The sequence below is a fragment of the Mus pahari genome, chromosome 14 (assembly GCF_900095145.1).
Source record: "Mus pahari chromosome 14, PAHARI_EIJ_v1.1, whole genome shotgun sequence".
Classification (NCBI taxonomy): Eukaryota; Metazoa; Chordata; class Mammalia; order Rodentia; family Muridae; genus Mus; species Mus pahari.
Window position 1 is genome coordinate 54187130 of NC_034603.1, and position 26195 is coordinate 54213324.

General features: G+C 42.2%; 2 protein-coding genes across 5 annotated transcripts in view; one reads left to right on the forward strand and one right to left on the reverse strand.

Annotated features, from left to right (window-relative positions):
* Rps6kb1 (ribosomal protein S6 kinase B1) overlaps positions 1-11539 on the reverse strand; it is a 45821-nt gene extending 34282 nt beyond the window's left edge. For 2 of the 3 annotated variants that reach the window (XM_021212052.2, XM_029545921.1), the window contains exons 1-3: positions 11298-11512; positions 2774-2823; positions 1418-1538 (exon numbers count right to left, since the gene is read on the reverse strand). In XM_021212052.2, the coding sequence (XP_021067711.1) occupies positions 1418-1538; positions 2774-2823; positions 11298-11438 (312 nt within the window). In that variant the 5' untranslated portion in view covers positions 11439-11512. Of the gene's footprint in view, positions 1-1417; positions 1539-2773; positions 2824-11297 lie in introns of all 3 variants that reach the window. The other variant, XM_029545920.1, reaches the window with a different exon arrangement.
* Positions 11540-11746: 207 nt separating this feature from the next.
* Positions 11747-26195, forward strand: part of Tubd1 (tubulin delta 1) — a 24131-nt gene continuing 9682 nt past the window's right edge. Inside the window, exons 1-6 of one of the 2 annotated variants that reach the window (XM_029546225.1) lie at positions 11747-11860; positions 15910-16129; positions 16453-16600; positions 19635-19851; positions 22428-22659; positions 25199-25363. In XM_029546225.1, coding sequence (XP_029402085.1) covers positions 15958-16129; positions 16453-16600; positions 19635-19851; positions 22428-22659; positions 25199-25363 — 934 coding nt within the window. In that variant the 5' untranslated portion in view covers positions 11747-11860; positions 15910-15957. Of the gene's footprint in view, positions 11861-11892; positions 11976-15909; positions 16130-16452; positions 16601-19634; positions 19852-22427; positions 22660-25198; positions 25364-26195 lie in introns of those variants that run through there. The other variant, XM_029546226.1, reaches the window with a different exon arrangement.

Sequence of the window (26195 nt, forward strand, 5' to 3'; positions counted from 1 at the left end):
GCCACCTGATGGCAGTGTATGAAAATACCCAACTAAATACACTCAAAAGCCTAGTTCACTGAGCACAAACTATCAGTGCTCCCAACCTTGAAAAACAAATTTCTAGTTTTCTATATAAATTAATTCCAGGGATAAACTGTTATTATTTCACATAACAGTGTCAATAACTGACAGACATTTTTACTTACTCCATTGAGATAGCTTTTTTTTTTTTTTTTTTGGTTTTGCGAGACAGGGTTTCTCTGTATAGCCCTGGCTGTCCTGGAACTCTGTAGACCAGGCTGGCCTTGAACTCAAGAAATTCGCCTGCCTCTGCCTCCCAAGTGCTGGGATTAAAGGCGTGAGCCACAACGCCTGGCTTCTTTCTAGCTTTTTATCCAACACTTATAATTAACAACATATGTAAGATTCCAACTGTTACATATTCAGGATGATTAGAACATATTCCAATGTTCCCTTAACCTTAAGAATAAACTACAGGGCCGGGCGTGGTGGCGCACGCCTTTAATCCCAGCACTCAGGAGGCAGAGGCAGGCAGATTTCTGAGTTCGAGGCCACCCTGGTCTACAAAGTGAGTTCCAGGACAGCCAGGGCTATACAGAGAAACCCTGTCTCAAACAAACAAACAAAAAAGAATAAGCTACAGGGCTATAGAGATGGCTCAGCGTTTACGAGCACTGACAGCTCTTCCCAAGGTCCTGAGTTCAAGTCCCAGCAACCACACAGTGGCTCACAACCATCTGTAATGGGATCTCATACCCTCTTCTGGTGTGTCTGAAGACCTCTTCTGGGTGTCTGAAAACAGCTACAGTGTACTTACATATAATAAATAATCTTTAAAAAAAAACTATAAATGTCGCACTTCTAAATACTGACATGAGAATAATATAGACAGTTCTTAATCTAATCAAGTTGTTTAAAACTGTCTCTTAGAAGTAAATGTCTGTGTTATGAGTTATCTTGGGCAAAACATAAAAATAAGATCTTCAATTATATAGCCCAGGGCAAAACTATGAAACCCCTTTCCGCTTTTATAACTATTTCTTAGATACTGCAAATTTAAAAAAAAACACACACACATTAAGATTCAAGCCTCAGTAACACATCATTTAACATACATAAAGTGAGGTGTGGCATACCTATAATTAACGGGGAATCCTGTATAAGGTTCCATTGGGCCAAAGAAAAGAAACAGTCCTCTAATAGCAGAGCTAACCTGGTACACTACTACTCTGTTTACTTATTCAATAAGTACTGAGGGTTTCCATTATGCCTATGTGTAGTGGTAGAGAAGGAAGGGGAACTGAACTTCTACCCCTCAAATCATGAGTCATGGTCAGATCCTACATTGATCAATGGAACAAGTATGTAAAAACCAGTCACCCAGTCAAAGATAACCATTTAAAACATGTCCTACCTTTCCATAGCCCCCTTTACCAAGTACCCGAAGTAGCTCAAAACATTCTGGTCTGATTTTTTCTGGCCCTCTGTTCACACTAGTTTCTGAGATTTCAAATTTCTCACAATGTTCCATGCCACTGGGAAGAAAAGCAAAACCAAAAGTGAATTTCCAAAATGTTTAATGATATCCAGCACATTGTTAGAAAAGAGAAATGGATACAGGTAGGTAAAAGAAGAAAAAGTACTTGATGGTAAATTTGGTATCTGTGATCTAAGTTACCTGATGATTGAGACAATGACACATCTGGGTCAAGATCAAGGCAGACTGGGAATTGTTTACCTGATTGCTCAAAGAACTTGCATTATTACTTATTTTCTTAAATATCAAGACCTGGGCTAGAGAGATGGCTCAGCGGTTAAGAGCACTGACTGCTCTTCCAGAAGTCCTAAGTTTAATTCCCAGCAACCACATGGTGGCTCATAAACATCAGTAATGGAATCTGATTTCCTCATCTGGTGTGTCTCAAGACAGTGACAGTGTCCTCGTATACATTAAATAAATAAATAAATATTTTAATAAAATATACCAAGCATCCCCAAACTAAGAAAATTAGAACATGTTTACTAAGCTGACAAAGAAAGCAAGCCTTCTACTTACTCAAATTTCATTCCACATGATTAGTTATTACTCAACATTCGGCAACTTTAGCAGAAGATCTAGGATCCTTCAGACATGACTCAATTAGTTGTTAAGCCCAGGCCTATCTCAATCTGATTAGGTAACCCAGGTTAGCCTCAAAGTCATCCTCCTGCCTCAGCCTCCTGGGTGTAAGGATTACAGGCACTTACAACCAAACCCAGGTTTCTTTTGTTTAAAATTTCTTGATAATAAAATATATTTGCATTTCTTCCCATGTCTGACTTTTCCAAGTTACTAGCTTAAAGATTCCAAAACAGGAATGTCATATATATATATGCTCCTTAGGTAAGTAGCTGGTCTTCTCCATCTCTTGTCATGGAGTAAGGAGCAGATTAATCACATACTCACCTAACAGAACTCAGTCAACATGACTTAAAATTGCATTACTCTCTCTGTCTGAATGATGTATTCAAGTATTTTGGGAACACTAGCAATAATTTTCAATAAAAAGAAGTTACAGTTTTCTGTATTAAATGAATAAAACTTCCTAATAACTTAAACTCATATTCATATTTAATCTTTTTCTATTTACAGAATATTAAAATTCTCATGTTCTACTCAGCAACTCGATAAGTGATTTTATAAACAGATTATTAAAGCACTTGAGGCTATGGACAGGTACAACCTACTTGAAAGAAATAGCACAATGGAAGTCTTTCCATATACACTTACAGTTCATATGGTCCAACTCCCCCATGGTCCATGCTTTCATTTAACTGACCCTGAAAAATATTTTAAGTTTTAGAAATAAATAACACCAGAAACTCAAATTTTAAGAAGTTCAATGGTTTATCTTATAATTCAGAGAGAATGAATGAAATAAACCAGTTTAAAGTTTCTACTTCACTACCAGGCAAACATGATGAACAAAATCAAGTACACAAACAACACTGGAAGTTGTGCTTTCAAGGTTACTCATTTTATACAACCACCTACAGAAGATATTCATAACCTAAAACAAAAAAAGGGAGTTTTCCTTCAGCAATTATACTTATCATCTACTAAATATTATTTTTGATGAAGGTAAAGGCATTACATTATGAGATACTAAATCAAATGATATACTTCTGTTAGGTAGTCTATCATGTCATGAACATGAACATGCCTAGGATAACCACAACTAGCCCAAGATATGCAATGTACCATGTGGCTAATTGAGGTAAAAACAACCAACCAATATAATGGTTAAGCATTATACTGAACAAACATTTATTCTAGCATAGAATAAATGAAAATTGGAATTAACCTATTATGTACTGGCAATGATCAATCCCAAAATTAAATCGAGAAAATGCTATTTACCACAGAATCAGTAAAAAATAGCTTAGAAGGTCTGGTGTGATGGCACATGCTACACTAGGGTAGCAGAGGCAAGCAGATTTCTTTTGAGTTCAAAACCAGCCTGGTCTACATAGTGAGACTATGTCTCAAAACAAAACAAAACAAAGCACCTCAACAGCTTATAGTGGGGCTGGAGAGCTGACTCAGGGTTAAGAAAACATACTGTTCTTTCAGGAGGTTCAATGTCAATTCCCAGGATCCACAACAGGCAGCTCACAACAGCTTGTAACTGAAGCATGGGAAGGATTTGGGGAGAATTTGAAACCCTTTTCTGTCTTCCTCAGGCACCTCCAGTCATGTGTACAAACACAAGCACACACATATTTTTTTAAAGTATAGCTTAGTTGTTGGGCATGGTACTGAAATGGCTGTAACCCCAGCACTTTAGAGATCAAGGCAGGAGAAATGCTGAAAGTTTGAGGCTAGCCTAGTCTAAACAGATAGTTCCAGGCCAGCCAGAACAAAACAGTCAGATTCTATGACAGAAAGAAAGAAAGAAAGAAAGAAAAAGAAAGAAAGAAAGAAAGAGTATTTTTTTAAGCAGGAAAAGTCTGGTAGAATAGTCCTGCAATCAATTCTAACCACTTTATTAAGAGATCATAAATTCAAGACCTGCATAGAGTATGTTCATAGTCACCCTGAACTTGACAAGAACTCATATAAAAAACAAAAGGTCTTGATATATATCTCAGGGTTAGAGCACTGGACTGGCATATGCAAAGACCTGGGCTTGATCTTCAGTAGGTCTAGCCCCTCTAAACCCTAATAAGGTGGGGGAAAAAAACTAAAGAAGAAAAAGATAATTTTAAAAAACAAGTTAGGATCTTAATCAGTGTTTCTCCAAATACATAAAAGGAAAAAAAAACCCACACAGAAAAATATTCACCATTAGTACTAGAAGGACGATACGTAGAGACAGAGTAAGTGACATCTTCCCATTCACTAGACCTGCATTGAGAGGAAGGGGATGGAGGGAGAGGTACAGGGAAAGAAAAGGAACTATCATACTCTGCTAGTGTGAATGTAAAATGTACAAGTACTTCAGAAAATAGAGATCTCGGGCTGGTGAGATGGCTCAGTGGGTAAGAGCACCCGACTGCTCTTCCGAAGATCCGGAGTTCAAATCCCAGCAACCACATGGTGGCTCATAACCATCCCTAACAAGATCTGATGCCCTCTGCTGGAGTGTCTGAAGACAGCTACAATGTACTTACATATAATAAATAAATAAATCTTTAAAAAAAAAAAATTAAAAAAAAAAAAGAAAATAGAGATCTCTTAAAAGTACAGCACAGCCTGACTGGACAGATGGCTCAGGGGTTAAGAGCACTGTCTGCTCTTCCAGAGGAGCCAGATTAAATCTCTCGTGTCATTATACTCTCAGGTGTCTTTAACTCTGGTTCAGGAAATCTGACATCTTCTGGCCTCTGAGAGCAACATACAACATGCAAGTGGCACACAGACAAAACATATCTACACATAAAATATTTTTTAAAAAGTTAAACACAGTCTGTGCATAATAGCACTCCTTCAATCACAGCAGTCTGGAAGCAGAGGCAGGAGAGTACCTGTGAGTTCAAGGCCAGCCTGGTCTATATAGGGAGTACTAGGACAGCCAGTGCTACATAGGAAGACCCTATCTCAAACAAACAAACAAACAAGTTAAACATAACTTCAGCAGGGTTGAAGAGATGGCTCAGTGACTAAGAGCACTGGCTGCTCTTCCAAAGGATTAGGGTTCAATTTCCACATGGTGGGTTCATAAGCATCAATAAGTCCCAGGGAATACAAGGCCTTTTTCTGGCCTCCAAGAGCCTATATAAAAATGGTGTGCAAGCAAAACACAAATATACATAAAAATAAATATTAAAAAAAAAGTCTGGAATAGTGGAGAACGCCTTTAATCCCAGCACTAGGGAGGTAGAATCAGGCGGATCTCTGTGAGTTTCATGTTAAACTGTTCTACAATGAGTTCCAGGCCAGCCTAACATGAGCTATGTCTTGAGACCATGTATCTAGAAACAAACAAACAAAAAACCCACTAATGAACCAGCATCTTTAGTTTCTGTCCTCCATACAATCACAGCTATACTTTAAAGACAAAAGACTAACTTCTATCAGATGTGGTAAAACTGGTGTTTTATAATTATAAAATAATTGTTTATTTTTTTAAATGTTGGCTTTACTAAATTTTAAATTAATGACCACAGAGTAGTTAACAGGGAACCTCCTTTAAAGCCACCTCAGCAGACATGCCCTCAGGCCATGGTTCATTTCCTGAGCCTGTCCCACCACTGCACCTGCATCTGCACTTCACATTTCCTGTCGTTACTTTATAGAACAGGGACATCTGAGGCACAGTTCTTTCCTGCCATTCACTACACCTTTACAAAAGCTCACACTTTAAGTTCCACCTGTGTGAAGTATCTTTAGGTAGCTGACCCAGCACCATCTCAAGTCTTCCTTTATTCACCTTGAGACATTAAGACATCTCTTGGTATTATACCCAAGGTCTGGCAGTACACACCACTATATTCTTGGCACTCAGAAACCTGATACACACACACACACACACACACACACACACACATATGCAATAACAATTAATGAAAAAGGGCCATGAATTAGAAAGACAACACAGAGGGATATGTGGGAAGATTAGGAGGGAGAAAGGGGAAGGGAAAAGTGTAGTTATGTTATAATCTCAAAGTCTTTTTTAAAAATTCTATGTGGAGCTGAAGAGATAGCTCAGTGGTTAAGAGCACTGACTGNTCTTCCAGAAGTCCTGAGTTCAATTCCCAGCAACCACACGGTGGCTCACAGCCATCTGTAATAGGATCTGATGCCTTTTTCTGGTGTGTCTTAAGACAGCTACAATGTACTTACATACATAAAATAAATAATTCTTTATAAAAGAAAAGATTAAAAAATTCTATGTAACCAGAGGTGATGAACACCTTTAATCCTGGCACTTGGGAGGCAGAAACGGGTGGATCTCTGAGTTCAAGACCAGCCTGATCTACAAAGTTCCAGGACAGCCAGGGCTACACAGAGAAACCTTGTCTCAAAAAACCAAAATCAAAACCAAGACAAACAAACAAACAATCTAAACTCCAATTAATAAGTATGGAATCTTAATAAAGATTGAGCACTTCATAAAAAATAAAATGAGTTGTTCCCCAACGAGAAAAATTATCCTTAATCCACAGATTAAGCAAATATCCAAGTCATAACTGTCACATGTAAACTGCTCCTCTTGGGATGATGCTAGGTCCCGAGCTTGACACCAAGCTGGATTACACAAGAAGACCATATTTCAGAACACAGAGCAGGGTGGGGGTGCGCGGTATGGGCATAGTAGGATACACCTGTATTCCTAACATTTGGGAAGTGAAGGAAGGGCAGTCTAGACTACATGCTACTCTGTCTCAAAAATAATAAACAGACTAAGTGTGGTGGTTCACACTTTGGGAGACAGAAATGTGGATTTCTGTGAGTTCCAGGCTAGCCAGTGCTACATAACCAGATCCTATCTTTGGAAAACAAAACATTTTTTTAATCAAAAGAAAAACAATAAGTGAATATATGTGTACCACCTCAAGCTCATGTCATGGTGTGCATGTGGAGGTCAGGGGACAACTTGTGAAAATCAGTTTCCTCTTTCTGTCATGTAGGTTCCAGGAATGAAACTTAGGTTGTCGGCCTGGCGGCAAGCTCCTTTGCCCACTGAGCTATCTGGCTGGGCCCTAAATAATAGACTTTTTTTAAAAAGACACTGTAGCTGCCTGAAGATACACATCAAAAGAATGCATGAGAGCCCATTACAGATGGTTGTGAGCCACCGTGTGATTGCTCTTAACCATTGAGCAATCTCTCCAGCCCTTAAACTGTGCGGGGGGGGGGGGTGTAGAGGGGGGTACAGGGTCTGTCTGTAGTAGTCCTGGCTATAAATTGCTGTACAGACCAGGCTGGGCTTGAACTCAGAGATCTGTTTGACTCCTGGAATTAAATGCATGTCCTTCCACACCTGGCAGTATGCCCTAACTTTTGCCAAACAAAAATCTGCTATCTCATTCTAAAACTTGTGTAATATGTCTTTCCAATTATTTCAGATTTTTAACTAGCAGAAAAAAAAACAAAATTCTTCAGAAGAAAACTTTCCCTTAGTTTCAACTTACTACCACAGAAATATAGACAAACACAGGAAGAAAAAACTCTCGTCATCAAAATCCTCTTATTATTGTGATTACTTATAACTTCATTCTTCTAAAGTTTTTATTCTGTTTTTTAAACTCAGATAATACTCAGCTTTATCTATAAATTATCAATTTAGTTTCATCATTTACTGTCTAAAGAATTAACTACATAAATGCCTATACTTACTAATATAGATTCCAGTACAAAATACTCACAAAGGTGTTATTTGTGTGATCAATGACAAACGAGCAAAATACGACTAATTCTAAAAACACAGTAGCTGCGGATACCTGGACTTGCTATTGAGTGGCTATGCACAGCTGATGGTCAAGTGACTTGGACACAGCAATGGCTGGTTCTGACAACGTACAGTCCGGGAACCAGCAAAATGTCCAATAAGCCAGGGTATTTTGAGAAATCTTTAAATTTTATTTCATTTAGCCCTCACCTTACAAAGAAGAAAACAAAATCAACTTACTCTAGGTCCCATAGTTAATGAGTATGACCCAAGAGATCTGTATTCACTAATTTTCTTTTTACTGAATTCAATTTGACATACAAATAGAGACACTGTGAATGAGGCTAATAAATGCAATCAAGAATCTATGCAGTGCTGTGAGGTGGCTCTGTGAATAAAGGACCTTGTCATCAATTCTGATGTCCTGAGTTCACTCTTCTGGTGGACAGAGAGAACCAATGACCAAAGTTGTCACCTTACCCCCAATGCTGTACTATGGCATTATGCAAGCACACATTCACACACACATGCATGCATGCATGTGCACATTCATACATACACATACACACATTCATACACATAAAATAAATAAATAAATACAGTAATAATTTGAAAAAGAATCTATGCAGGAGCCAACAAAATGGCTCAGCTGGTAAAGGCCCTCGCTGCCAAATCTGAGGACTTAATTTTATCCTTAGCTTCCTCACAACTCTCCCAAGTTGTTCTCTGACCCCCCACACATGTGCTATTGCACACCTCCCCCATCAAAATAAGTAAATATGGAGAGAGAAAAAGTCCATGTGCAAGCTGGATTTGGGGAGGTAAACCTCTATCACTCAAGAGACAGAGGCAAGGAGAACCACAAGGTGAAGGCCAGGATGATCAACACAGTGTAGGCCCATCTCAATGAAATCTGTCCAACTCAAGGCTTCAGGCTCAGAGCTTCCAATAGCCAAGCTTCTTTTGCCCACTGGGCTATCTCTGGTTCACAGACATTTAAATCTATTCAATACAATCTGATGAACTCAGTCAGAGGACACTAACTGTGGGCAATCGCGTCTCGGCTTATGCCTCAGTTCCCTTACTATAAAAGAGAGAACTGAGGCAATTCTGCATGTACCAATGTTAAAGCAAGGATTACATAACAAACTAGAAGTTGTACATTCACCATAGGAAACGTAAGATTTTCTAAGAACCTAAATTTTTCCCATACTTCAGATTTTTAAAACTTTTTTTTTTCCAAAGTAATCTAGACTCTCTTTAGGTAGCTGACCCAGCGCCATCTCAAGTCTTCCTTTATTCACCTTGAGACATTAAGACATCTCTTGGTAATATACTCAAGGTCTGGCAGTACACACCACTATATTCTTGGCACTCAGAAACCTGATGCAGGGGAATTTGCAAACTCAAAAACACATTTGAATTTGAAGCCACCTGGCTACACAGTGACACAAGGTTTTGTGGGTTTTATTTATTCTTTTTTTTTTTTTTTTTAAAGGACACACTCAAGAGAAACATTTCAATCCTAAAAGCATCTTCTTCAAAATCCTCTTGGGTTACTTCTGCTCTTCCTCCTAAATTCCTGCCCCTATGGTTGTGGTCACATTTCATCCTCTGATCCACCTTTCCTGTCCCCCTCCTCAACATCCTTTCAGAATCCTTCCTGCAAAAACAAAAGCCCAAGAGTAGGACAACACTCAAGCACCTACTGTTCCTGAAACACATTAAGAAAGAGAAAAGGATCGCTTCTCAGCCTTTTGGCTAAGATCAAGTGAAGAAAGAGAAAAGGAAACAAGGTCCCACCCAGTTCATACCAAGAACTGTAATACATTACTGTACTCTCCAAGGATGATAAACCCAGACTGAAATTCCACCAGCAACTAATCACAGCACTCACAGAACAAAACCCTCCTTACCAGTTTTCTCTGGCTCTACTCCAACATCACTGCCATATGGAACCAATATAACTGAACAGTGTATCATATTTATAATTAAAGTAATCCTGTGTGTGTTTGAAATTTAGAACTCACCACATCTGATTAAAAGGCTAAGTGGAATTCCACATGAAAACATGAAATTTTAAAAGTGCGTGTAATACCCACATTTAGAACTCTGAAATTCTGACTGAGACTCACTTGATTATGAAAAAAATAATCTATGTGGGCCCACTTAATTTCCTAAAGTGTTCAAAGTCCTTTATACATAACATTTCAATAGTTTGCCAGAAGGGCACAATTTATTCACTAAAGGAAAACTGGGAGTGAGAAGGAGGCCCCATGTAAATACAGCAACTATCTAACATCAGCCATAAACCCATATTCTTCTACAGATGATGACATTTAAAGACCAAAGTCGTCAGGAGGTTATTACTGATGACATTTGTCCAGGATTATTTAGTTTGATGTATCATTTTTTTTTTAACCTTTGGTGTAAAATATGTACGTTTCAGTAAGTATTACTGTAGAAAAATGATATATATAAATAACAAACTACTAGGACCACAAAGGTAAAGCCAAGATGTGCACTAGAAAAGCGATTCTAAATTTAAACTTCAGCAAGGAAAACCCTCACACCACTATTCACAAGTCTCGGTTCAAGCAATTTATTTTTGGCGAGACAAATCACAGCTGTCAACGCTTTTATTCCCACCCTACAATTACATAAATTATTCCAGAAAAAAAATATAGACATCTTCAACTTGAAGGGAATTAACTTACAAATGCCGTGTGTCGTTATGAATGGGTTTTTTTTTTTTCCTTTAAGAAGTCACACGGAAGGGGGGATTAAAAATAAAAGGCAAACAAACAAACCCTGGAAGATGCAGCAGAGCCCCCTTGCTCCCGAAATAAAACTCCTGGTGGCTGTCACAGCAGTGCTACTCCCGACAGAAGTTTTCAGCTGTCACTTCTAACAGCTGAGCGCTTCCTAGGAGAGAAGCGACAGGCCGAGAAGAGAGGTGGTTGTGGGGAGTCTGAAGATTTAAGACTTGCAATCTTACACTCCACAGGGAAACCCTTCCGCATCTCACCTGCACTAAGGGGGATACCCCAACAAGATCGGCCCTCCCCACCCCCAGCACACGCTCACACCACCCGGGCCGCACTCAAGCCCCACAGCTCCAGAAGCCGACCGCGCGCCTCTTCTCCTCGGCGTTCCAGAAACACACTGCTCCGGGGCAGCGCTCAGCTAGGGATCAGGGCGAGCCCTGCACCTGCGCGCCCCGCAGAGGCCTCACACCTAGGGCCAGGTCCGCCCGCCCGCTTCCCCGACTCGGCCGCGCGGCGCCTCAGCTCCTCCCGGAGACCGCTCGCGTCCCCCCGGATCTCCGCGCCCTCGGGCACACCAGGCTTCCCGGGCCCACGCCGCCACCCCGGCCCTGTCACCTCGCCGCCCCCACCCCCCGGGGACCCCGGGCCTCACCCCCTCCTCCAGCTCATCCTCAGAGCCTGCATCCTCTGGCTGGTCCAGGTCTATGTCAAACACGCCTGCCATGTCCTCAGCTTCCCTGTGTCGGAAGTCAGGCGCTGGGTAAAAGCCGTCCCGCCTCCGTCGTCGCCTCATGGGCCCGGACCCGCCGCAGACTCCACGGCTGCTGCCGCCATCACCGGCTGCTTAAGCTCAATGCGTCTGCGCCTAGGCCCCGGACTGGCTCCTCAAGTTCAGCCCCGGAGCATGCGTACAAGGTCTTCTGAAGCCGTACAGTGGGCAGCGGACATGCGTAGCTTTAGCTCCCGGCGCCAGGTACTGGCAGGAACATGCGCAGAACAACGACCGAAGCCAAGCCGGGAAAGTACAGCGTGCGCGTTTCTGTCTAAGGCGTTTGCGGGACACGGAGCATGCGTACCATATCTGAAGTTGATAAATTGAAATTGAACATGCGTGATTAACCTTCCTAAATAGAAGAAGGGAAACGGGGGGTCGAAAAAAGACAAACCCTCAGCAGAGCTCTTCGCATAAGGAGCGAGCGCATTTATTTGTTCTAGGTAGTTTGTTTTTTTGTTTTTTTTTTTTAAGTATTGAAAATGAGCATGCGCGTAGTGCGAGGGTTGGTCTTCTGAAGTTTGAACCGAACTGAAACTGCCGGTCGCAGAGCTGTCAGTGAGTGTGGGGTTACCGGGGAGCTGATAGGGGAAGAAAGACAAAGAGAGACTTTTGTCTTTGCTATTTGCTAATTCGGTGGCTTGGAAAAGTTACATAACCCTTCGGTAACTCAATTTCCTTAACTGTAAAGTGAGAATAGTATTACCTACGATGCAGTCTCAGACGTTAAGTTGAAAATCTGGTTCACAAGCCTCTGCTCATTTCCGGGGCTACATAGACTCGATGTGAAGCATTTGTCAAAAATACTTTTTTTTAAATAGTCCCTGTTCTAGGAGAGGCTGAGGCAGAAGGATCGTGTGTTTCAAGTCAGCCCAGACTAATTAGACAGTTTCAGGCATGACTGGGCTACATAAAGAGACCCTGTCGAAAAACAAACAACTCTTTTTTTGTTTGTTTGTTTTTTGTTTTTCGAGACAGGGTTTCTCTGTATAGCCCTGGCTGTCCTGGAACTCACTCTGTAGACCAGGCTGGGCTCGAACTCAGAGATCCGCCTGCCTCTGCCTCCCGAGTATTGGGATTAAAGGCATGCGCCACCACGCCCGGCAACAAACAACTCTTGTTGTTTAAAAATAATAAAGATTTAGTTTCATATTTTATCTGGTCTTTCTCTAAGCTCCAACTTTGTTTTTCTTTCTATTCTTTCTGAGACACGGTCTCACAATGTAGCTCTGACTGTCCTGGAGCACACCGTGTAGGTGCAAACTCACAGAGATCGGTCTGCCTCGGCCTCCCAAGTGCTGGGTTGAAAGGCTTGCACCACTATGCCTGGATCCAGCTTTATGCTAGTTTGTTTGGTTTTAGGTTTTCTGAGATAGGATTTCTCTATGTGGCCCTGGCTGTCCCGGAACTCACTGTGTCCTCAAACTCAGAGATCTGCCTAGCTCTGTCTCTTTAGTGCTGGAATTAAAGGTATAGCCACCACCACTGGGCTTATTGATCTTAATTGGGCTTTCCAGGCCAGAAGATGGTTGGTGAGAAAAGAATAAATTAGTCATTTTCTTGGAAGACAGAAATTAATGTTATTGAATGTTCTATTGTTGAGCTAACTTCTGGTATCCATGTAGTGTGAAATGTATACAAAGAAATTTCTTCAGCATTATATTTCCTTTAGATTATTTGTGTGTGTGAGTGTATATGCACATGTGTGTGAATGTGAGCACTTATGCAAATGCACAGGAGATGAGGGTATCCAGTTGTGGTTGTTTTTGTTGTTGTTGTTGTTGTTGTTGTTGTTCTTCTTCTTCTTCTTCTTCTTCTTCTTCTTCTTCTTCCTCTCTCTCTCTCTCTCTCTCTCTCTCTCTCTCTCTCTACTCGGGACTGAATTTTCTCAACCAAGCTGGAAGCCATCCACAGTGGTCCTTCTGTCCGCACTGGACTTGGATCTGTAACTACAGGCCTGCACAGGACTCCCGGCTTGCTATGTGGGTGCTGTGTCTAGGCTCTGGTCCTCATGATTACACAGCCGTCACAACCAACACTTTTGTTATGTTTTGTTTGTTTTCTTTTAAAAGTGTACTTGGGGGCTGGAGAGATGGCTAAGAGTGGTTAAGAGCTTTGACTGCTCTTCCGAAGTTCCTGAGTTCAAATCCCAGCTCACAACCAGATGTAATGAGATTTGACACTCTCTTCTAGTGTGTTTGAAGACAGCTACAGTGTACTTACATATAATAAATAAATTTTTTTTAAAAAAGTGTACTTGGGAAAACAGTGAATGTGAATCATATTTTGGAAACCATTGAATTGTATGTGAATGAATTTGGTCACAGTGAACCCTAAATCCCCCAAATTATAGAGCGAGGGGATTTCTTTAAATGACTAGATTCTTAGATGGAAACAGGAAAAATTGAGGAACATGGGGTGATCAGGAAAAGGGTGCATTATTCCAAAATTTAGTTGCAGTCTCACCATCTGAGAATCGGGATTCTAGCTCAGAGGACTGGCAAAGATGGCTCAGGGACAAAGTACTGGCAACGCAAGCACACATCTGTTATCCCAACACTCCTATGGAAAGATGGCGAGTGGAGACAGGAGATTCCCTAGAATCATGGGCCAACTAGTCTAATACACAGCTGAAAACAACAGAAGAGACACCCATCCTCCGGCCTGGTAAAAAGCAAGGACCACACACATATGTACACACGATTAATCTGTGAAAGTGGCCTATGTAGAGACGACATTTCTTTTTTTTTTTTTTTTTAAGATTTATTTATTTATTATATGTAAGTACACTGTAGCTGTTTTCAGACACTCCAGAGGAAGGTGTTAGATCTTGGATGGATGTGAGCCACCATGTGGTTGCTGGGATATGAACTCGGGACCTTTGGAAGAGCAGTCAGTGCTCTTAACCGTTAAGCCATCTCCCCAGCCCCAACATTTCTTTTATATAGGGCTATTTCAAATAAGAATGTTAAAATAGTAATGAGCCGTGCTTATGGCCTAAGAGTATATGATTTCTTACTCTGTTTCCAGATATAAGCCTGCAGTTTTCTGGGACTCTCTTGAACAAGCCATAAGCTCCATTTACAGAAAAACCATGTTTTCTGTAAATTCCCTTGCTGCAACCTTTGTGCTCTTTGGTTTTACCTTGTCAGCCTGTCAACCTCCCCAGTACACTCTAGAAAACACTTTGTAATTACACACACACACACACACACACACTTTGTAATTACACATACACACACACACATGCATACACATACACAAGAGGGAAAGAAAAACAGGTCTCTTGGAAAGTCTTTGAACAATATAATGTCAAGACAATAAAATCAGGCTGGCGAGATGGCTCAGTAGTTAAGAGAACTTGATGCTCTTGCAGAGGACCCGGGTTCAGATCCTAGCATCTGCAAGGCAATTGTGACTGCAGCCCCAGATGATATGTTCTGACGCCCTCTTCTGGCCCTTGAGGGCACTGCATGCATGTAGTCAACAGACATACATGCAGGTAAAACATGCACATAACATAGGGATAAATTCCCAGCACTCAGGAGGCAGAGGTAAGAGGATCTCTGTGACTTTGGGGTTAGCCTGATCTACATAGTGAGTTCTAGGACAGCCAGAGTCACACAGTGAGGCTCTATCTCAAAAACAAGAAGAAAAAAAAGATTAAGTACTTTTAAAGAGAAGACAACAAATTCACATTACTATATGTGGCTCTTGCTAAGACACTTAAATGTGATTCTGGCTTGAGAAGTTCACACCCCACACTGGGAAGGTAATATCCTTTTCTTAAGTGTCTTTCTTTCCGTTAACACCCTGACTTAAAACTGTGTTGAAAAATCTTATAAAAATCTTGGTTAATAACCTCAGCGCTGCTTCACACTGCCCTCCTAAAGGGCTTTATGATGGCAAAGCTAAGAATCATAGTTTGCAGAGCACGGTGCTGCATGCCCTTAATCCCTGCATTCCAGAGAGCAGAAACAGGCTGATCTCTGTAAGTTCTAGGCCAGCCAGAGCTACATGAGCTCCTGTCTTTAAACAAATACGTACATCATGTATACATATATATGTGATTTTTTCTACACACACACATGCACAGTCTTATCAGCTGGCCTGGAACTCACAGAACTCTACCTTCATCTGCCTCCTGAGTGCTAGGACTAAACATGCGTGCCACAATGCCCAGACAAAATATTAATTTTTTTTATTAGTGTACATATATTTTAAATTTTCTGAAAGTGTTGTTTTTATATTGTAGGAGAATACCTCTATGCATACCATATGCATGCAGTGCCTGAGAAGGCCGTAAGAGGGGAATTGGATCCCCTAGTGCTGAAGTTGCAGGCAGCAATGTAAATGCTGAGATCCACCCTGGGTCTTGTTAAAGAACAGCAAGTGTTTTAACTACCGAACCATCTCTCCACCCCTTACTGATAGAACGTGAGCACGTGCCATATTGTTTGCTCTCATATCTGTGTCTTTTTTTCTTTTACAGGTGACCCACCCCCTGGTGTTTCATACTAAGCCTCATTTGTGGCTTGGCATGTCGATAGTGACAGTACAGCTGGGGCAGTGTGGCAACCAGATTGGCTTTGAAGTGTTTGATGCTTTATTTAGAGACTCACACTGTTCCCAGGGACTCTGTTCTAAGAGAGAAAACGAGGCATATCAAGCCTCCTGCAGAGAAAGATTTTTCAGAGAGGAAGAAAATGGAGGTAGGCGTGGTTAAGAGTCCTCCCCTCCCCAGACATCAGCATCTTCAAAGTCTGACTCTCAACAAGTATCTAAGCCCCATCTCTTCCGCCTCTCAAGGGAAGGCCTTTGCTTGCTCCCCCCACCCCACACTGTGGCCTGAATCCAAGGCCTCTGCAGGCTATGCAAGTACTGTATCCCCAACCCCTGAATTTAAGAACAAAACAAACAAACAAAAGAAAAACCAAAAAATACTGAATGTAGGGCTGGCAATATGGTTCAGTGACTTAGAAGTTTACGCTCTGTGATACCCACATAAAATATATAATTCTCCCTCCTACTCTAGTTCCAGTTGCCCGGGCTGTTCTTGTTGACATGGAACCTAAAGTTATTAATCAAACACTATCAAAAGCTGCCCAGTCTGGCCGATGGAATTACGGTCAGCACACGAGCTTTTGTCAGAAACAAGGATCTGGGAACAACTGGGCATACGGGTAAGAACAGCTCTGTAATGGAGCTCTTATTCTCCTAATGCGGTAGTCCTCTCAGAGGCCGACTGCCCTGTCTGCTAACCTGGGCCTAGACCTGGAAGCTCCCAGCCTCCTACAATCTCATCTGGGCCTAGAATGTTTTCAGCCTCTGAGACTTACTGCTGAATAAGCTCACCCTTTCTTGTTCTTTCTGAACTCTGGCTGGTTCAACTGAGCTGTTCTGGTTCAAACTCCTCTCCTAATTGACTGATTCAGTCTGGCTTCTCAGCCTCTGACTGAATTGCTCTACTTGGGAATATGTTCTAATCTTCTGGCTCCTTCTCATTCTCTGCCTCGTTTGTCTTCATCTATGTATAGCTTGTTCTCTCTCTGCAACCTATCTCTCTATAACTGTCCCAGTAAAACTACCCCTCCCCCACCCTGGCACTACCCCTCAAGTAGCTTCCCTTTCCTCTCTCATGAGACTTAGGAACATCCTATTCTGTCAAATCTTTCTCCGATTCATCACTTTGTCTGCCACTCAATTAGACATCACTTTCTTTCTTTCTTTCTTTTTTTTTTTTTTTTTTTTTTTTGGTTTTTCGAGACACGATTTCTCTGTGTAGGCCTGGGTGTCCTGGAACTCTCTCTGTAGACCAGGCTGGCCTCGAACTCAGAAATCCGCCTGCCTCTGCCTCCTGAGTGCTGGGATTAAAGGTGTGCACCACCACGCCCGGCTAGACATCACTTTCAAACATGGGTGCTTCCTTCTACAAACTAACTTTACCTTTATTGTTTGAGATTAAAGATGTGTACTAAGGCCTCTTTGTAGTCCATACTGAGGGATTAAAGGTGTATGCTAAAGGCTGAGCCACATCACAACTAGGAAAGTGATTTTTCAATAAATAACACAATCTTGGGGCTCACAGTGTGATCAAGTATCCTGCAACCCAACTCCTTGATTTTCAGTGAAGTTACAGGAATACAGTTAAGTACTCATACCATTATTACTGTATAGTTGATGCAACAAGTTCAAAATCTTGGAAGTGTTATTTTAAAATTTAGAGTCTGGTGTGATGGCACATGCCTTTCATTCCAGCACTTGGGAGGCAGAGGTATACAGATCTCTGTGAATTCAGCCTAGCCTGGTCTACAAAGTGAGTCCCAGGCTATCTTATTCATTGTTCTATTGCTATGAAGAGACACCATGACTAAAGCAACTCCTATAAAAGAAAACATTTAATTGGACAGTTTCAGAGGTTTAGTCTATTATCATTATGAGGACATGCAGGCTGATATAGTGCTGGAGAAGAAAATAAGAATTCTACATTTGGATTCACAGGCAATAGGAAGAGAGATGCTGGGCCTCATTTTGGCTTTTTTTTTTTTTTTTTTTAAGATTTATTTATTTATTTATTTATTTATTGTTTTTTTTCAAGACAGGGTTTCTCTGTGTAGTCCTAGCTGTCCTGGAACTCACTCTGTAGACCGGGCTGGTCTCGAACTCAGAAATCTGCCTGCCTCTGCCTCCCAAGTGCTGGGATTAAAGGCTTGTGCCACCATGCCGGCTTTTTTAAAAATTTATTTATTTTATTTATGAGTACACTGTAGCTGTCTTCAGACACACCAGAAGAGGGCATCAGAGCCCATTACAGATGGTTGTGAGTCACCATGTGGTTGCTGGGAATTGAACTCAGGACCTCTGGAAGAACAGTCAGTGCTCTTAACCACTAAACCATCTCTCCAACCCCTTACTTGAGCTTCTAAAGCCTCAAAGGCACCCCCAGTGATACACTTTCCCCCACAAGGTTACAACTACTTCCAATAAGGCCACACCTTCTAATCCTTCACAAGTAGTTCCACTTCCTGATGACTAACTCAAATATATGAACCTATAGGGGCCATTCTTATTCAAACCACTACATAGGTCGTCAAGGCTACCTAGTCAAATTGTGTCTCAAACCAAAACTAAAATAAAATTAAGAATTTGCAGGTGGGCAGTGGTGACATAGGCCTTTAATCCCAGCTCTTTGTAAGCAGGTGCAGGTAGATCTCTAGGTAGTTCAAGGACAGCCTGGTCTATAGAGTGAGCTCCAGGATAGCCAGGATATCTATGCAAAAAGACTCTGTCTTGAAAAACCAAAGATAAATAAATTCAAAAAAGAATTTGGGCCAGTGCGATGGCTCAGGGGGTAAAGGCATTTCCCTCCAACCTGAAGAACTTAGTTCCCAAAACCCACAGAGTAGAAAGTAGAAAGGTAGAGGGAACTGGCTCCTCCAGGTCATCTTCTGACGTCCATACAAGTGTCATGACGCATGCATGCCCTCCCGTAAACATATGCAACAAAATAAATAAATAAAATTTATAATGTGTCAGGCCTGGTGCAAACCTATAATCCCAGCTACTCAGCAAGATCTCTGGTTCAATGTCTGCCTGAGCTATAGAGCAAGTTCAAAGTCAGCCTAGGCATTTTAGCAAACTCTTGTCTCAAAATTCAAAGTATGTAAACAAAGGGGCTGAGGGAATGGAGCTTGTGCCCAGTAGTTCCCAAGCTGTGCTGTACCATAGAACTTCCAGAAGGCAGTCAGGTAATCCCAGCACTAGGGAAGCTGAGGCAGGATGGTGAGTTCCTGGGCCACGCTCACAAAATATGAGGCCAGCGAGATGACTCAGGGTAAAGGTAATTGCTGCCAAACCTGAGGACCTGAGTTCAGTCCCCAGGAGTTCTCTTCTGGGCTCTACACGCGCATCATGGCCTATATTCACTCACGCAATACATGAGATATAATAATAATATCAACAAATAAAATAATCCCATTGTTCTCAGTTAAAAGGAACTAACTAAATCCTGTAAATTTACTCTTCCAGCCATACTATTCGCCTATTAAATATATTTAACCTGTGTCTGTTAAATGTTGTCAATCAGGACACCTGAGCCATACATGAGACCCACTGCCATAGCTTTGGGAAGGGCTGTCTCCTAAACCTCCTTCCTCTGTACCACCTCCCTCGGAGTAAACTGACAGGCTCTGTGTTCCTTTTGCCATGTTTTCATAGTTACTCTGTGCATGGACCGAAGCATGAAGAATCTATAATGAACTTAATCCAAACAGAAGTGGAGAAATGTGACTCTTTGAGTGGGTTTTTCATCATAATGAGTATGGCCGGAGGGACAGGATCAGGGCTGGGAGCCTTCATTACACAGAAGCTACAAGATCAGTACTCCAGTTCCTTGAAAATGAACCAGATTATATGGCCTTATGGAACGGGTGAGGTATGAACATGTTTTTTTTTTTTTTTTAAAGATTTATTTATTTATTATATGTAAGAACACTGTAGCTGTCTTCAGACACTCCAGAAAAGGGAGTCAGATCTTGTTACAGATGGTTATGAGCCACCATGTGGTTGCTGGGATTTGAACTCCAGACCTTCGGAAGAGCAGTTGGATGCTCTTAACCACTGAGCCATCTCACCAGCCCCTCTTTTGTTTTTTTAAAATATATTTATTTCGTGCACATGAGCACACTGTCACTGTCTTCAGATACATCAGAAGAGGGCATCAGATTCCATTACAGATGGTTTTGAGTCACCATGTGGTTGCTGGGAATTGAACTCAGGACCTCTGGAAGAACAGTCAGTGCTCTCAACCGCTGAGCCACATCTCCTGCCCAGGAACATGTTAATTAGAAGTTATGTTTATTATACAAGTGTTCTGCTTGCCTGTATGTATGTGCACACATGCGTGCCAGTGCCCAGGGAAGCTGGATGAGGGCTGACTTCTGGTACTAGGATCATAAGGTTGTGAGCCATTGTGTAGGTTCTAGGAACTAAACCCAGGTCTTCTAGAAGAGCAACAAGTGCTCTTAACCACTGAGCCATCTCTCTAGCCCCTGAAGAAACGTGTTAATGTTGTAAATTCTTTGCTCTTTCTCTTTTTTAATCTATTTAGCCACAAGTAGGAGTCTGGTATCATCATATGCTATTTCTCTTTGATAAATACTCACTAGAGGAGTAATTGGGTCATAGTATATTTGTTTTCTTTTTAAATTTTATTTATTTATTTGTTTATTTTTGGTTTTTCAAGACAGGGTTTCTCTGTATAGCCTTGGCTGTCCTGGAACTCACTCTGTAGACCAGGCTGGCCTCGAACTCAGAAATCCGCCTGCCTCTGCCTCCCGAGTGCTGGGAGGCAATTTTATTCATGTTTATGTTACGTTTGTGTGTGTATGAATGGCTATCTGTGCATTAAGTGGTGTCAGATCCCGTGGGACTGAGGTTAGACAACTGTGAACTGTCATGTGGATGCTGGACTCAAACCCTGGTCCTTTGGAGGAGAATCTTGCACTTTCCCACTGAGTTCGCTCTAGCCCTGTACTCTTTGCTATCAGAGTGGGTGTGATTAAACGGACCCCGCTCTTTGGCAATGTTGAGCTCCAGCTTCAGAACTGATTGTGATATTTACATGAACAAGTAATTTAATTTTGGTTACATTTCCCACACATGTGAAGGATCCTTTGTTTTTTTGTTTGTTTGGTTTTGGTTTTTCAAGACAGGGTTTCTCTGTATAGCCCTGGCTGTCCTAGAACTCACTTTGTAGACCAGGCTGGCCTCGAACTCAGAAATCCGCCTGCCTCTGCCTCCTGAGTGCTGGGACTAAAGGTGTGCGCCACCACCGCCCGGCTCATCCTTTGTTTTTTAAATCTTTTGTTTCATTTTGGTTTTAGGTTTTTTGAGACAGTCTTATCCAGTCTAGGCTGGCCTCCACCTCTAGACCTGTCTGCCCAATGTGGGACTGAGGTGTCTTTAAAAACAAAACAAAACAAACAAACAAAAAATTAAGCTCTTCATGGTGACCTTTTTTTTTTTTTAAAGATTTATTTATTTATTATATGTAAGTACACTGTAGCTGTCTTCAGACACACCAGAATATGGTGTCAGATCTCATTACGGGTGGTTGTGAGCCACCATGTGGTTGCTGGGATTTGAACTTAGGAGCTTTGGAAGAGCAGTCGGTGCTCTTAACCACTGAGCCATCTCACCAGCCCCCATGGTGACCTTTAAATGTCCCCCTCCGGACAAAAAGATTCCCAAGTCATGCTGCCTGGCTATTGACTTGGTCTGTTATTCTCTAGCACCACCACACTGGGGTTATCTAATTTCTCTATGCACTGCTGTCCTCTGTGTAAAATGGGGACAAAAATGTCTGCCTTCTGAAGGGGAAGGATATAACACAAGTAAAGCATACAGGAAGGCGGGACACGGTGGTACAGCCCTGAATCCCAGCACGCTGGAGGCAGAGGCAGAGAGGCAGCTTAATCTCTGCCAGTCTACATAGCAAGGTCTGGACTGCCAGGGCTATACAGTCTCAAAAACAGAAACAAAAACAAAAAGTTATTGCCTCCACACTTCTTTCCTCAATCATTTCCTACATTTGGTTTTCCTACTAGGAAGATCAACAGGAAATTGGTATGCATATAAATTTCTTCTCGATAGAGAGAAATTAAGATCATTTGAAGACTAGCCACAGTGCCGTGGGCCCCAGTATGAAGTCCCTCTTTGCAGTACTAGAAGGACCACCCAGAAATGGGCTCCTGAGAGATATGAAATCATTTTTTAATTCATTGATGTTATTCTTTTTTTTCTTTTTGTTTTTTTGAGACTGGATTTGCCTGTGTATCCCTGTCTGTCCTGGAACTCACAGTAGAGAACAAGCTGTTCCCAAACTCCCAGAGATCGCCTGCCTCTGCCTCACAAGTGCTGAGAACGAAGATGTGATCGTCACCACAGGGCTGGAATCTACACTCTTAACTACTCAGCCTCTCTTCCTGTCTTTGACCCTGTTCTCTCCAGGTTATTGTGCAGAACTACAACTCCATCTTGACTCTCTCTCACTTGTACCGGTCTTCAGATGCCCTTCTCATTCACGAGAATGACGCCGTCCATAAGATCTGTGCCAAACGGATGAACATCAAGCAGATCTCCTTCAGAGACTTAAATCAAGTTCTTGCCCACCAGCTGGGGAGCATGTTCCAGCCTACATACTCTGAGGGCAGCTCACTTCACTACCGCAGAAATCCACTAGGTACTTGACCCCTCTGTTATTTGTAGAAAAACCATATGTTCTGAGAGCCCCAAAGTTATTTTTCACTGTCTCCTCTCCTCTGCCTGGAGATACATCCGAGATATATCCCCTTCATCCCTAAGCTATCTTACCGAAAAGCTCAAGAAGTTACTGAATTTCTCAGAAGCATATGGCATGGGTATCTCAATGCTCCTCACCAACTACACCATTTGTGGAACCACTGTTCTCCTGGGACCTAACACAGCGTGTGGCAAATAGCAAGCACTTGATAGGACATTCATTGGGTAGAAAGTGAATGTGTTTTGTACTGCTGGGGACAGAAGCTCGGGTCTTACACCACTGAACTACAACCAACAGATAAAAGATATATAAATGTGAAGTCCACAGAAATTTTGGGGCTGGGCTGCAGAGATGGCTTAGTGGTTCAGAGCACTTGTTCTTGCAGAGGACGTTCCTGGCTCCTCTAGTGATTCACAAGCATCCATAACACCAGGTCATGACGCTCTGACTCCCTCTTCTGACCTCAGGGCACCAGGCATGCACATAGTGCACATGCCTACATGCAGGCAGAACATCCATATGCATAAAATAAGTCTTTGAAGAAGAGCAGGAAGAGGAGGAAGGGGAGGGAGAGGAGGAGGAGGAGGCAGTGGTGGTGATGTGGGCTTTTAATTGGACTGGCATTGTGTTTAAGGACTGCAAACTTGGGAGAGGGCTTACTGTCAGTCATGTGACCTGCTGCCATGCTTGACAGAGTGACTCTCTGACTATACTGTCATTTTTCCTCTGGGTAAAGTTTCCTTGCTACTTTTCAATAATGAAGAGAGAGGATAGGGAGGGGAACGTGAAGAAGAGAAAGAAAATGCAGAGACTCCAGGCTGCCGTGTGGTGCCTGTGCTGTGATTGTGCTTTGACAGGGAAGGTGAGGAGTACGGGCAGTCTGAGATTTCAGTGATGGGGAGGACAAACTCAGAAGGCCTGAGAAGGAAGACGCCGGTAGGCTAGGGTCTCAGCCAGGCCCTAGAATTGCTAGACCAAGTCAGAGTAAGAGGGACAGTAGAGGGCCAAGCAGTGGTAGCACATGCCTGTAATCCCAGCACTTGGGAGGCAGAGGCAGGTGGATTTCTGAGTTTGAGTCCAGCCTGGTCTACAGAGTGAGTTCCAGGACAGTCAGGGCTATACAGAGAAACCCTGTCTCGAAAAAAAAAAAAAAGAAAGAAAAAGAAAAGAGGGACAGTAGAGTGGCCTAGCACGTGACTTAATAGCAGACTGTGACTGAGTGTGCAAGCCACTGGGGGGGTGGAGATGACCCCCTAGAGGCATGAATTACAGGTTGTCGAAATCAGTCCTCTCTTCTGGCTTTTTATGTATTTATTTTTTTCTGGGTCTTACTCTGTTGCCTAGGTTGGTTTTAAACTCCTGGGCTAACAAGATCCTCTTGGTCTCTTCCTCAGTCTCTGGAACTGTGGGACCAGGCCTACCTCACACCACGAATTTTCGTTTGGTGGCTCTCTGCCACAGACCTATGTTTCTATCCCCAAACAGGTTTGATTATCATTTAGCAAGATAAATAGGAGATCTGGAACATTTTCTAAGGAACATTTAGTGACTATAGAATGAAAGAGAAATATCTTAATTATCTTTTATACTTGGTTTTCCTGGAATTTAGTGAATTAGTCATCCATATTTCTATTGATAATTCTTTTGGCAAAGTGTATGATATTTATTTTGTTTTTGTCTGGTTCTCTTTCCTTCCTCCCTCCCTTCCTCCCTTCCTCCCCTTCTCCCTCCCTCCCTCCCCTCCCCTCCCTCCCTTCCTCCCTCTCTCCCTCCCTTCTTCCTTCCCTCCCTCCCTCCTTTCCTCCCTCCCTTCCATCTTCTTTTCTTGAGACAGGGTCTCATTATGGTAGCCCTAGCTATCGTGGAATTCATTCTGGACAAGGCTGGCCTTGAACTCACAGAAATCTCCCTGCCTCTACATCCCAAGTGCTGGGAATAATGGTATACACAACTGTGCCTGGATATCCATTTCAGCTTCAAGACAGGGTTTTACTGTGTAATCCCTTGAGTTGGCCTGGAACCTGTGGGCAGTCTCCTGCCTCTGACTAAGTGTCAGGATTACAAGCATGAACTACCATGCCCATTTTAAGTATGCTTTCTCAGCCATGCTAAAATGAAGCAAAGATCTAGGCTTAATGGTGCATGCCTTTAACCCCAGCATTCTGAAAGCAGAAGCAGATGGATCTCTGTGAGTTCAAGAACAGCTTGGCGTACAAAGGGAGTTCCAGGTCAGTCAGAGCTACACAGTGAGGTCCTGTGTCAAAACTCATAAATAAAAAATGAATGAAATGAAGCAAAAATGTAGTCTGTAGCACACATTGTGTCTAAAAATTCACTATTTTAATATTGAAGTAATTCTAGTATGAAGAAAACACATTTGACTCTAAACTTCATTAAGTCACCGTTGTATAAAAGTCAATGGCACCATTGTGGGTGAAGTCAATTGAGTTCACATTGCATTATTTTTTTTTTCTCACAGGAGACTTAATGGAGCATTTAGTTCCCCACCCTGAATTTAAGATGTTGGGAGTCCGTAACATTCCTCAGATGTCTGCGGAGTCTCTGGCGTACAGCGCGTTTACCTGGGCTGGCCTCCTCAAGCATTTAAGACAGATGCTTATTTCCAGTGCAAAAATGGAAGAAGGTAAAGGGTATTTTAAAAATAGACAACCCACATACGAGGGAGTGCCTGCCCTGGAGCCCTGGGTATAAGCTGGCTTAAGCTGGTTAAAAGAAAGGCCTCTTCTTCTAGCCTAGGAGCCTCCGACAGTTGCTAAGGGCTTTTTTTTTTTTTTAAAGATTTATGTATTATTATATCTAAGTACACTGTAGCTGTCTTCAGATGCACCAGATGAGGGCATCAGATCTCATTACAGATGGTTGTGAGCCACCATGTGGTTGCTGGGATTTGAATTCAGGACCTTTGAAAGAGCAGTCGGTGCTCTTAACCACTGAGCCATCTCACCAGCCCTGCTAAGGACTTCTTGATGGCTTTACAGTTTCATCTGGAAAGGACATGTCAGACAAGTGCCATGTTATTTCAAATCTTTATTTTAGTTTGTTCAAAGTAAAATATGAAGGTAGTTTTAAAAATCAGGTAGCTTACCTAACCTGTGTAAGGCCCTACGTTCAGCCCTAAGCCCCCAAAAGACCAGGGGTGGAAGTGCATGTATGTCTGTGACCCCAACATTGCAGATGTAGAAGCAGGAAGATCAGCAATAGCCTGACCTGCAACATAGCAAGTTTCAGGCCAGTCTTGCTCGGGTGCACCAGTCCAAGCTGATGGTCTGAGTCTAGTCCCTGGGACCCACAAGGTGGAAGGAGAGAACCAACTGCTGCACACTGTCCCCTGACTGCCACACATCCTCTGTGGTATACGTGAGCACACACCTACATGCATGAATGCACACACCGAATGCAAATAAGTAAATCAATTTTCTTTTCTTCTTCTTTTTTTTTTTTTTTTTTTTTTTTTT